General features: G+C 49.0%; 1 protein-coding gene across 1 annotated transcript in view; it reads right to left on the bottom strand.

Moving 5' to 3' along the window:
- Nucleotides 1-1,143: 1,143 nt before the first annotated feature.
- The window catches only part of LOC137886916 (cadherin-4-like), a 61,866-nt gene continuing 49,862 nt past the window's right edge, over nt 1,144-13,147 (bottom strand). The window contains 8 exon segments of the mRNA XM_068729611.1: nt 1,144-2,102; nt 3,180-3,344; nt 3,467-3,606; nt 4,982-5,221; nt 5,339-5,371; nt 5,374-5,577; nt 9,984-10,109; nt 10,112-10,125. Coding sequence (XP_068585712.1) covers nt 1,899-2,102; nt 3,180-3,344; nt 3,467-3,606; nt 4,982-5,221; nt 5,339-5,371; nt 5,374-5,577; nt 9,984-10,109; nt 10,112-10,125 — 1,126 coding nt within the window. The 3' untranslated portion in view covers nt 1,144-1,898.

Consider the following 13,147-nt stretch of genomic DNA (forward strand, 5'->3'; position numbering starts at 1 on the left):
TCCGAGCGTTCAGCAGATTCATAATTAATAGATCTGCTCAATCTACGGCGAGCTGAAGCTGACTACGGCGGAGGAAATTTCAACGGACACTCAGAAGATAAGGAATGATATCAACCCTCTCCCCGGTCTGTCTTTGAAATATTTTGCACATTTAAATAATTTAACACAAAGACTAAAGCCCCCCCCCCCCCCACGGTTCTCTATATGCAGTTGAGCGTCTTCATTAGGACACAACACAACCGTCTCTCAAAAATGTCCCGTTCTGTAACTGAAGCTTTAGTTTTAGCAAAGCCACTTTGATAAAAACGCAGAACTTCAGAACAGACTTTCCCTTTTCTACCTCAAAATCCTCTCGAACTCGCAGCCAGAACATTTCAGGAGAACATTTCAGATGAATGAGACGCCGCCTGAAGAGAGACAGATTGTAGAAAGCGCTGAAAACTCTGGCTGAGGCTCAGTCTCTGCGAGAGGCACCGGCACCAAGAGTCGGTACATTAACAGTTTTGCTGAGAAACAACAGAAGAGAGAAAGGGATCTGCATGTGATGCTACCACAGCCATCTGAAGTCATGGAGAAGCTTCTTTTCCCTCCTGTTTGCACAGTTCACACACACACACATTTACCACGTTAACTACCTTTGGGTGAAGGGATGAACATGCAAACTGTAAATGACGTCAAAGGCAACGTCTCCTTAAAATAACCCTCACATACAGCAACATTAGAGAGGTAACACACATGACTTCTTCGTCGTCTTCTTCATCAAGTTTTGTGCAAATACTGAGAGCTCAAAACAAACACAGCTGCTATCGAAGCCACGATGAACAAAGACACGCGATGCAGTTCTTCTCTAAGACGGTCCCATGTTGTCTTTTTTTTTTTGTGTGCGTGTGTGATTTCAGTCATCGCATTGGAGTCGGCTGTGATCTAAGGAGCACAGATATGCCTTATGACTTGAACAGTTACTGATTCGTCCGTAACCTAAGAGGCGCGCTGTAGGCCTACGTACGGCCAGTCAACGCTCGTCTGAAATCGGCACTGGCGTCTCCTGCAGCTACCACAGCCCTGCAGGACGACAGAAATGACGAGGGAAGGTCTGAGTTAATTAAAGGGTCGGGGGGGGGGGGGGGGGGGGGGCGTATGGAGGCGTGTAAGCCCAGAAAATGGCAACCAATCCTGAGTTAGCGGGAGTCTGCTATAATACGCACCACTGAAGGCACTTTTTAAACAACAGTGCTTCTGTTCTAAGTAATTCAAGTTCAAGAAAGAATAAATCAGGGCCCCTCCGTGCAGGAAGGACTTTCATATCTGTGTTCTTCTTTTGTTTACCCCCCCCTTTTGTTCCCTCTCAGACGAAGCGAGCAGCTCAACCTAAAGCTTCCGCAGAGAGGCGGGCGGGCGGGGTCTGAAAGCGAGGGGAAAGTGAAAAACCCTCAGGAGTAGGGAACGGCTCGAATCAAAAGGGAGCGGTGACAACAAAAAAAGACAAAGAAAAGAAGGAATAAAAGCCACACAAACGAAAGGAAAAATTAAAACCTACATCTAGCATAAAACCCCCCCAAAAAAAAAAAAATGAAGAAAATGCACAAGCACTCGAAAATACAAACTACGAGAAGCCTGCAATTCAGATGTTCCGCTTCAGTCTTAGAGCAGGAGACGGTTGAGAAGAGCACCCGAGACACCGGCCCTCTGTGGTGGGTAGTTTGATTGGTTGGTCGGTCGGTCGGTTGGTCAGTGTGAACATGTCATTGTTAACTTGTGTTCAAAAAAGGGTGGAACAGCCCCGCGCCTTACAGGGACAGAGCATGGCAGGCCAGCTGACGGGACGAGGGCGCGTGTGTGTGTGTGTGTGTGTGTGTGTGTGTGTAAGCGTGTGTGTGTGTGTGTGTGAACGGTCAGATTTAATCATCCCCTCCTCCGTACATGTCAGCCAGCTTCTTGAAGCGGGGCCCCCAGTCGTTGAGGTAGTCATAGTCCTGGTCCCCCGTGCTGGACGAGTTGAGGGAGCTGACGGAGCCGGCGGTGGAGCCGCTGCCCTCGTAGTCGAACACCAGCAGGGAGTCGTAGGGAGGAGCTGTGGGGTCGTTGTCGGCCGCTCGCAGACCCTGAACGGGAGGAAGGAGGAGGAAAGGCAGCCGTCAGTACTCACACACGCCTGCAGGGTCGACGGGAAAAGCAACAAGAAGTCAAGGCCGGAGATTCAACGGTGCTCTGGATGATATGTACGTTTCCCATGATGCAACGGAGAGCATCTAGCCCAGGCTACAGAAAAAAAAACCTCGATGACATCACTGTGACGTCATCAGGGTCATCACACATGCTCAACGGACCTCTATGTGTAGAAGGGTTACTCTTCCATAGCGTTGGATTATTGTAGATTCATTGATTGCTCTCAGAATGTAATGAGAACTTCTACAAAAAATATGAAAAATGTTTTTGAAGACGATCACCGACCCTGCCTTTGATACGATTTAATGAGATCTGTGTCTTTTCCCGCCGGGGAGGGAGGGGGGGGGGGCAACACACACTTTTTTTTTTTTTTTTTTAGAACGATGACCTGAAGGTTAGCCAGGTGAAGAGCGTGGACTTCATCCACTTTATCGAAATACAGAGAGACGCTACGGATAGAAAACCTAAAAAGCATCAACCCCCCCGGGGGTACAGTGCGTGGCAGGAACACCATGTGTTTGCTGTGTTTGTGTTTTACCAGACTGCTGGAGCGAGATCAGGTGAGTACATGTGTGAGCGGGGGAGAGAGAGAGAGAGAGAGAGAGAGAGAGAGGGAAAGGGAGAGAGGGAGAGAGAGAGGGAGAGAGGGAGAGAGAGAGAGAGACAGAGAGTCAAGGCTGGATGGATCAAAGCTGAACAGCTGCCAACATCTCTCGAGTGTGAACGTGTTGTCACGAGTCTGTCAATCAGCATTTTCTCGCATCAGCGTGCCAACGCCGGAGTTGTGTGTGTGTGTGTGTGTGTGTGTGTGAATAAAGCTGGCGCCATGAGAGCAGCTGTAACGTAAAACAAAACTCCACGCCGTTCCCATCGCCAGACTGGAGTTTACGCTTCCAGAAAAATGAGGAATCACATTGAATGTCAGCGGAGGAGAGAGAGGCCAGCTTCACCGCGGGAGAAGCAACAACCGCAGCACGCGTGCGAGAGATGAAGCGTCCGCCGTGTGAACTCACCTCGTGGATGAAGTCCCCGATGTCTCCAGGGTGGGGCACGACGGGTCTGATCGGGTACTGGGACTCGGGGATGATGGGACGTTCGTCCACCCTGCGGACTCCGGGCGGCTTGCTGATGATGTGCTCCAAGGAGTCGGGCTGCTGCAGCTGGCTCAGGTCGTAGTCCTACGCGCCCACACAGGCAAACAGATGTAAGTTGGTGCGGGACGAGCGTGTGTGTCTGCGTCTGTGTGTGTGTGTGTGTGTGTGTGTGTGTGTGTGTGTGTGTGTGTCTCTCAGGATCTCACCTGGTCTTCCTCTCCTCCTCCCTCTTCATCGTATTTGAGGATGTTGTCTCTGACGTCGTCTTCAGGGTCAATAAGCAGCTGCTTGGTGTGCCTCTCCTTCTCTCTGCGCTTGATCCACACCACGAACAACAGCACCACGCCTGCACCGACACACACACACACACACACACACACACACACACACGCACACGGACACACACACACACACGGACACGATAAACCTTCAGGGTACACTGCAATAATCTGCATCAGCACCTCTTGCAGTTTGCATCCATTCTGTCAAATCAGTCAAAGAGAAAGTGGGGGGGGGGGGGGGGGGGGGGGAAACCATAGACCGTATGTCTACGGGGAAAACAGTTTTCCACCATTATTGTTTTGGACGGTGTGTTTGGCTAACAGCTAACGAAACCGCACGCGCGCGCGCACACACACACACACACAGCTGACTGCCCTGTGTTAAACTGCGGTTTGGCCAGAGACGCGGTTATTCCGTGTCTTTTTATTGGGCTTCAGCCTCACGTTTACGGGCTTCAATTGTCAAAATAATTCTCTTTAAGTCTCAATAAATGCTCCGAGTCAGAGTGACGCCAGTGAGACGCACGGCTGCACAGATTCAAATGAGAGCGTATCTGTCGTGTGAGACACTAGACGGGGGTGCCAGCCGATCGCGGGAGTCATATTTATTCAATCAAACGTTTGTTATCGCAGCGACCTTTGGCCGCAACAATCAAATCTTATCAGTTCATCCTTTAGTCCGAGTTGGACGTCTGCGCCGAATTCAATGAAGCTCCCTCCAGGCGCTCCTGGAACGGACAAACAAACCCGAAAAACACGGTGCCAGCTGTCACTTCTTCTAGAGGAAAGGTCAGAGGATCACCAGCGTCAGTCCAACTGTTAACAAGTCCTTTACTACCAACATCTTTCCCTAACTTAACCAAGTAGTTGTTACATGTGAACCTCACCACACTTTAGGTCACAAATCATTTTAGTAGAAGTCAAACGTAACGGTTTTGTAACGGCTTACTCATCCCGTCCTTCCCAAAGGAAAACATGTGAATTACTTCCTAAAACTGGTGCTGGTAGCAGTAATAATGACACACAATGTAACATCCGACATTTAACATATGCTGGAAAAAACCCCACAGCAGAGAGACAGAGAGAGAGAGACAGAGAGAGAGAGAGAGAGAGAGAGGGAATTTTTCTCCAAGACTTGTCTATATGTATGAGCGATGTGGGCCACAGCAACAAGGTAAGCCGACGGCACGAATCACTGGCAGAACAGATTAGCAGCAGATATTCACCCCACCAGAAGAAGAAGAAGAAGAAGAAGACAGGAACCTCCCTGTCAAGAGAGACGCTGGAGACGATGCCAGCAGACGAGGCATTGATCCATAATACAAACTGTTGTTCAGCCTGGTGAATGTTTAATGACTGCGCCCTGAACTACACTTCAAAACACTACCCTGAAAAGCAGATCAAAGTAACATATTGTATATTTGTGAACCGGCGGTGTACTCACTGAGGAGGATGAGATGCAGATGAGGATGAGGATGATGGCTCCGGTCCCCAGGCTGGTGGCCGGCAGGGGCCCGAGGGTGGTGCAGTCTCCGCGTTCGTCGCAGGGACACACCTTGACTTTGATGACCGACCTGTTGGACAACGGAGGGTTCCCCGAGTCCGACACGATGACGGGGACCTCGTACACGCCCGGCTCTAAATAGATCTGGTACCGCAGACCCAGACGAGCGTAATTACCTGCGGAGAGGAGAGAGACGGGATTCTGTAATGAAATGACTGATAAAGGACTAATGGTGCCACCACTCCATGCACTGATCATTAATTCACTCTCATATGTTCCCTGCGCCTCCTCACCGCTGATCCGAGAAATCGTCCAGTTGCGCCGATGCTGCTGGGGAAGTTGGGCAGCTCGAAGACAAAGGGTCCGGCGTTGGGGTCCGTGTCGGCGTCGGCGGCAGTGATGTTGACACCGTGGACGTTCTTGTTCACCCGCTCGCAGATCTGAGACTCCCTGGGTATGAGCGCCGGGGGGTTGTCATTAATGTCGATCAGATAGATCTGCAGCGTGCCGGTTCCGCTGGCTGCAGGAGAGCCTGGGAGCAAAGGGAGGGAGGAGAAAATAGCATCACGATTGGGAGGAGAAGACGACAAGGGAAGACGGGCGACGACTGGGAGAGGAAGAGGGACGGGAGTCGAAGGCCGACAGACGGGAGGAGGCAAGTAATGAAAGAGAACAGAAGAGAGAGAACAAAAGGAACGAGGAGAGGTGAAAGGAGCTCTGTTACGTACTGCTAGAGGTACGGACGCCGGAGAACCGGAGAAACCGGAGCAGAATATCTGCCCTTGACAGGAATGCTTCTGACAGTTGTGCTTCCCCGGCTCCTCGTTTTAGCCTCAGAGCCCCCCCCCCCCCCCTCCCCAAAAAAAAAAATCAAACCCATCAGAGTGGATCCAGATGAAGGCACGGCACGTCCGATCGCCCGGAGACGGCTTAGGTACAATAACGATGACTGTAACGCAACCAAACAAGTGCTTGTCGGCGAGTATTTACACGAGGCTGGGAGAGCCATCTCTCTTGATTCTGAGGATAAAGGCAAGTCTGCGTGCAATATTAACGACGCACCTGTGAAAGGTGAACTGGGCCTTCTCGTGCACGCTCTGTACGTGCACGTGTGTTGAGGGTATATCCTCGCTGCAGACGTACAGATAAAATGGCTCACGCATTAATTATTCACTCTTGATGATGATTTACTTGGCGTTGAAAGCAGCTGCGACTTGCCCCCACGTTGCGGACCGTAACGTCGTCCCGCATGATGTATTTTGTTTGTTTAGCAGAAGACAATATAGATTCATTCATTCTGTGACGGAGCGTCGGATTCGGCCCATTTTTTTCCCGTCCGCTCTCCAGCCGGTAGCTTAAAGTTAGTGGACCCGCTGTTTTTTTAATTAATAGTTTAATTTGTTGCTAAATGTGATCAAATTGCCCCATAAGTGAAACTGACTCACTTTGGGAATCTGCTGAAACACACTGGAGAGGCTTTTTTATCTAGCATGCGTACAAGATGTCGCTAATCAGGCAGCTGTTAAACTGATATTCTCTCAGATGAACTATAAGTGAAACTCTCAGATTAACTATCGACTTTGCACACGACGTTGCGCTGTCCGTGTCGCAGGTTTGTGAAGACGATTACAGCAACTTCGGGTCTGACGCTACAGTTTGTCAGGCGTTGCAGGTGTTGCCTCACTACAACACTGTCAGCCTCCGACTGTAATAACATGCACCGATGCACACAGACACGCGCCTCATCTGCAGACACAATCCCGAAGCCCTTTGCATTGATTGAACAGAGCAACAGACCATCAGCTACAGCGTTTAGAGAGAATTGGGAGTAAAGAATAGACACTTAAAAAGAATCAGAGCGAGATAGTAGAGAGTGCGTGAAGTATGAAAATGTGGCACAGAGAAATCTGAAGAGAGGGGGGAAAAAAAAGAGAGCGCTTAGCCGTATAAAGCTCAGAGCTGTTTATCGAGTGTGTGTCAGGGGGTGACGACCCTTAGCTCCCTCCAATTACCAGTCATTTCCCCGCCACGCCCCGCCGGCTGAGCCACTGGATGGAATCAAGCGACCCCAGGGCCCATCCCCGGGAGGAGATAAAGGAGGTGATGTAATTTACCGAGATTTATGCAAAGCTGACAGATCTGCCAATTAAACATGGCAATAGAGCAAGACATTCGCCACAAGGAGAGCGAGAGACGCAGCTAAAGACGGGGGGGGGGGGGGGGGGGGGGGGGGGGGGGGGGGGGTAGGTTGGAGTCCGACCGCCGACGCGACGAGCGATGGAGGAGATGACGTCGAGAAGTTCCGCCGATCGAAGACCCATCGAGCGAGCGGCGGCGGTGTGGCTCGGGAACGCTAAGTCTCGCAAGTTTCTGCAGGAGAGTTTCAGAAAGAGGAAACGGAACTGAGAAGAAGTCTGCATGAAGAAGACCAGTCAGTTCAAGACTTCACAGTCTTCAGACGAATCAAATAGTCGCTTCAGAGAAAAATCCATTTCCTGCCATTCGTCAGAACTGGATGATTGACGTTAGTGATACAAATGTTGCAAAAGAAAGATGTTTATGTAACAAGTTGTTACGAGACAATGAAATATTATATTAACAGGTTAGAAACTTTATTACTACCTAAGTACGGCTGTGAATCAAGTTCTAGTTCTCGATCTCGTGAAATCGCATTACTTCACAGCTCCACTTTAATTTATAGTTTTGATGGTGTGACGCCGTCACCATCGCTCAGTGAGAAGTCTCGTTCTGAACTCTAGCGAGGTGACCAGCCGAGTGTCACTCAGTGGTATCTAAAAAAGGTCTTCAATGTCACGGCTGAATATCTAGACGACAAACGTGGACGAGGTTTATTTGAGCCGGAGTGTACGGATGAGGAACTCCTACATATCGAAGAGAGGACAAGGAGAGAGGACAAGGAGAGAGGACAAGGAGAGAGGACAAGGAGAGAGCCTGTCAACAAAAAACAGCACAATTACCTTCGCGCCTCGTTTTACGGCTGAAGGTTACAGCGGTACCCTCAACCACCGAACCTCTAAAACTGTCCTTATTAATCCATTAGAAACCAAAAAGACCTTTAATGCAACGTACATAGTGAACCATGAACGCGTCACACACACACACACACACACACACACACACACACACACACACACACACACACACACACACACACACACACACACACACACACACACACTCGGAGGCTTTCCCATCCTGCAGCTCTGTTAATCCCAGTCATGTATGGGGGACATGTGGAAGCAGCTTGCCACAGCTGATAGGAGAATTATGTGGGTTTTAACCAGCTAAATAAATAATTATGTTTGTGTAAATTCCTCAAAAGGATTTGTATTAACTCCTCTTTTTTTTTTTTTTTGATGGCGGCTCAGAGATGCGAGACTTCGGTGAAAGACTCGCAGCGAGCCCACCGTGTGCTCTTAAAACATAAGCAGAACCGGAGGTGACTGTGTGTCACAGAGGGTCTCGGGCTGTCGGGCTGTGCCGTAAAATAAAATATGGTGGCAATGGAAGTGTAGTTCTCGCCACGCTGTCACCACCTCTCCTACCCGTCCTCCTATCCTCACTGTGTCAGAGCGCTTCTTACCATAATCCCTCTCACGTTAAGACAGCTGGCACTCCAGCAACACCCACATAGTCAGACTGCACACACACACCACACACACACCACACACACACACACACACACACTTTAACTGCCGGCTTCTCATCTTTTGGACTTCCACAGTTCCAATATCCGACAAACATTGCAGTTGCACGCGCTCTAAACCGGTCAGATGAAGGAAAAGCTGCTTCTTCTTCTTCTTCTTCTTCTTCTTCTTCTTCAACGATGTGAAAATAAAGTCCAGGAAATAACGAGGAGGGAGAAAACGAGATGTCTGTGGAGTTCAAAGAACGGGAGCGAGTCCACCTCTAATCCCGCCGCCTCCTCCTTCCCATCAGGTTACACGTCATGGCGTCTGATACCGTCAATCATCGCCAATATAAAAAAAAGTACAGGAACACACACACACACACACACACACACACACACACACACACACACACACACACACACACACACACGGGCTCACACTAACGTGTTTCGAATGAGATCATTCTTCACACACCTATAAATACACCAATGTTTCAAAGGCAGCTCGACTTCATGTAAAAACACCAGTGCACTGCACGTCACTGATAAGGAAATTTGGGGAGGAGGAAGAAGAAAAAAAACACACACTCACTTTCCACTTGAGAACTTATTTGTTTGCTGTGATTGAGTTTGTGCTCAGTTAAACTAGAGTTCAACTTTGAGGCAGAACAAATATATATTGTGAGAGAGAGAGAGAGAGAGAGAGAGGGAGGGAGAAGGCAGTCATGGACAGAAGATAAGGAGGATGAGAGGAGAGGATCAAGACTGTGACCAGGTTGTGTGAATCCAGGATTTTCTCTAACTCTGCCCCGACTGCGCCGCACTTGAATGCTGCAGAGCTTCCGTGTCCTTTATCCCTCTAAAGCCACACCAAAGTCTTCATTTTCACCAAAACAGAAAACAACATTTTTTTCACTCCGACGTGTATTTCTACTCTACGCATCGGATCACTCCCAACGTTCAAACAGGTGACCTGTTGACTGGACGGCGTGTTAGACGCCCGATCAGGACGTGAAAGTGATTTTAAAGTTACTGACAGACGATTCCACGGAGCTTTATAGAGAAATGATCAGAAGTAAATGGATTAGAGAAGGTAGCAGTGAGAAATATTGTCTCAAATGTGCAATATGTCGATTAACAGTCAATCAACTTACATTTGTATTGTTATAATAACAGTAATTCAATTTGCGGTACATTAGGATCTGTTGCAGTGAATGCTAAAGGGGAGTGAGGACGTAAACACAAACAACAAAAGAACATCGATCGCTCTGATGAGAGGCTCTCACCGTTGTCTGTCGCCAGGAACGTGGCTTCGTAGATGTTGTTCTTGACGTAGATGGACTCGCGGTCGAGCATCGCCGTCGTCACGATCTGACCGTTGGTTCTGTTGATGGACAGCCAGTCCGCCGGTCGTTCAGCTTTGAATACCTAAAGACACACGGGGACCAAATCGATGGAGGAGTTAGCGCTTCCGTGTTTACAAGCATTGAAAATGTTCTCTTGCGTCCGTGCGTACAGAGATCGCCCCCCCCCCCCCCCCCCCCCCCCCCACACGCACAAACAGCATCCGCCTGACCTTCACACGGTTTAATTCTGCATTGACTTCTCCTCCAGAGCCTGCAGCTTACAGTCCATTTCACCTCATTTTCACTCCTGTGTGTACCAGGCATTGAAGTCAATTACCTCCATAGTTAAGCACTGCTGCCTCCGTGTGTGTGTGTGTGTGTGTGTGTGTGTGTGTGGTGTGTTGCATGTGCATATTCCAGGAAGTGTTTGCTTTATGCTGGAGAGGGCTAAGCTGCCTGGCAGGGTTATATATACATGCATGTTTTAAGTGTTTGTCTGTTTGCAAATGTCCACAGTGTGCGTAAAGGGGGGGGGGGGGGGGGGGGGGGGGGGGGGGGGGGACAGGGCGGAGACGGATGATAGGATCTCGGTACTGATCGTCAAAACAGGAAACTGGATGTGGTAGCAGGTGGCGACATCCCCCGGGATAAAGGGCGAGAAAGGGAACGGGGGGAGGGGGGGGGGAATCATCTCCAGGATTGAATTCCAATCTCACTCCGATCTAACTGTTCTTGTTTCTCGGCCCGTTTGTGGCTTTCGGCTCTCTCCGCACTTTCAATTCTATCAGATCTCACGGATCACGCCGCCTCACCTCATCTTGCTGTGCTTTTGTATTCATACTTTTTTTTTTTTTTGTATCCCCCGTCTGTATCTTCTCATCCTCGTCTCATTCCCTCTGCGATGCAGAGTTCATCGAGTGGCACCTCTCTTCTGTCAAACTTGGCCTCGCACAACAAGGTTTTCTGCATCAATCCGACTTCATTTACTGAATGTCATCCTGGGCAATAAAGCCGTGTTATGTGGCGAACACTTCCAGCTTTTTAAAATCCGTCGAAATTGAAATGGACTTGACCTCAACCTTGCTTTTATATGTATAAATTGCAGTGTACTTACTGTCAGTTTATTTTGTGTTTGATTAAATACTGCATGTACATTTTGCTTGCATAGAGGAGAGTGAAAGCCTGGGAGGCTGGGGTGGCGGCAAGGAGGGTGCGGGGGAAGAGAGTATAATCTCTCTCCTGCAGTGAGGGAGGTGGGATTTTCCCAGCAGGCAGTGGGCATGATCCCAGGCGTAGCGCAGTGCGGGGAAGGGGATCACAGAGATGACATTCCCACACTTCTAGACGGTTTCACACGGGCCAGCCGAGCCCCACCGCCACGAACAGGCGGACTGTGAAATCACCTCCAGGACTACAGTGAGTCCATCGCAGTGGGAGGGGTGGGATGAAAAAAGAGCGAGAGGAACGTGATCGGGAACGGGCGGAAGGAGAAGAGAGAGACCGGGATCAGGTGACGGGCGGAAGAAGCAGCGTGGCTCTGTGATCTGTCCTCATTAGGACGGACCTGATCCCTACTGCTATTCTGTGTCCATCTGCAACTCTAGTGGCTCCGCCATGGCAAACTACACTCTGTGTATATATATATATATATATATATATATATATATACTTATGAATATATGTTGTCTTTACAGCAGAGGGCAGACAAACTGCTGTACTTTTAACAGAGCAAGAGGAAGACAAAGAGTAAAGTCGCCGAAATACCTGGAACATTGTTCTTAGAAAAAAAATACACCCTGTATGATTTATAAAATGAATATTGAAATGACATTTTGGGCTGGATGAGAAGACCGATAGCACAATCTATATATATATATGTACGTTAAATATGAAGCTTGAGTCAGCGGATAATTAGCTTAGCATGAAGATGGAGGGCAGGAGTAAACAGCAGTCTGTCCAAAGTGTAAAGAATCGTCCCACCAGCCCATTTAAAGGTCGATAATTAACTCTGCATACTGTCTCTTGTTTGTTTAATCCACAGACTGGAGTCCTGGAGTCGGCTAATTGCCGAGCTGCTTCACAGTGACAAGACGCTGGTCTCGGCAAAGAAATAGCCCGCCGCATAACTCACCGTAAAACCACAACTTGCTGTTCTTTCACTTCAGTTTGTGTACAACACCCCCTGACAAATAACATGTTAATTAGCTTCAGAGGTGGTTTTATTCCGAGGACAGAGCCAGGCTTGCTTCCAGTCTTTTTGCTAAAGCTAAGCTAATTGTCCGGCTTCATATTTGATGTACAGACATGAGAGTGGAATCTATCTTCTTGTCCAAACTTTACGCTTTTCTGTCCGTTAGACTCACGATTGGACAAACAAGCCACAAGTCCTGACTGTCCAGCTATTTGTCCAAAGTAACCAGCGTTACTCTGGACAAATGGGCGGTTCCCCATCGCTAACTTTTAATGAAGTGCTCTGCCAATGTTCTCGTCTTCCTGGAAAGGTAAACAGTCCGTGCTTGCTCCGGTGCTATTTTTGAATAAAAAAAACCAAATCGGTGTGAAATTGAATTATTCCTTCCCGTGGCTCATTTCCAATGCTTTCCTGAGCTCTCCGATGCCTGAAGGTTTCTCTCATTTGGACTCGGTTGCTGTGCGAGTGCAGCTGGATGTGTGATTAGGCACGGCGGGTTAGTGATCTTCGCAAGCAGCCGGGGAGAGGTATGACATTTATTTTTCAAACCTCTGACCCTGAGGATGAAAAATGCATGTCTCGAGCTTAGCCGAGGAGGTTTGGGTAATCATTTATGCCAGTGTCTCCAGTCCCGTGTCTTGACTCACTGACAGGTGATGCCTCACCTCCCCCCCCCCCCCCCCCCCCCCGCTCCCGTCCACATCGTCTCCTCCCTATAGTCCCAACAGGACACCATCAGTCGGTCCCTCTGTTGATGAGCGCCTCTCACGTTCAACCTTGACCCGGAGTCGGCTCACCGTCCTCATCTCGTCTCCTTCCTCCCTCCAACTATCCCTGAGGTCTTTTTTTTTTTTTTTCTTCTTCACTTTTGACTTTTACGGCACCCTCTAAATCTTCTCCTAGTCTCTCTTGT

The sequence above is a fragment of the Cebidichthys violaceus genome, unplaced genomic scaffold, assembly GCF_023349555.1.
Source record: "Cebidichthys violaceus isolate CVI_PGR_0920_01 unplaced genomic scaffold, fCebVio1.0.p SCAF_47, whole genome shotgun sequence".
Classification (NCBI taxonomy): domain Eukaryota; kingdom Metazoa; phylum Chordata; class Actinopteri; order Perciformes; family Stichaeidae; genus Cebidichthys; species Cebidichthys violaceus.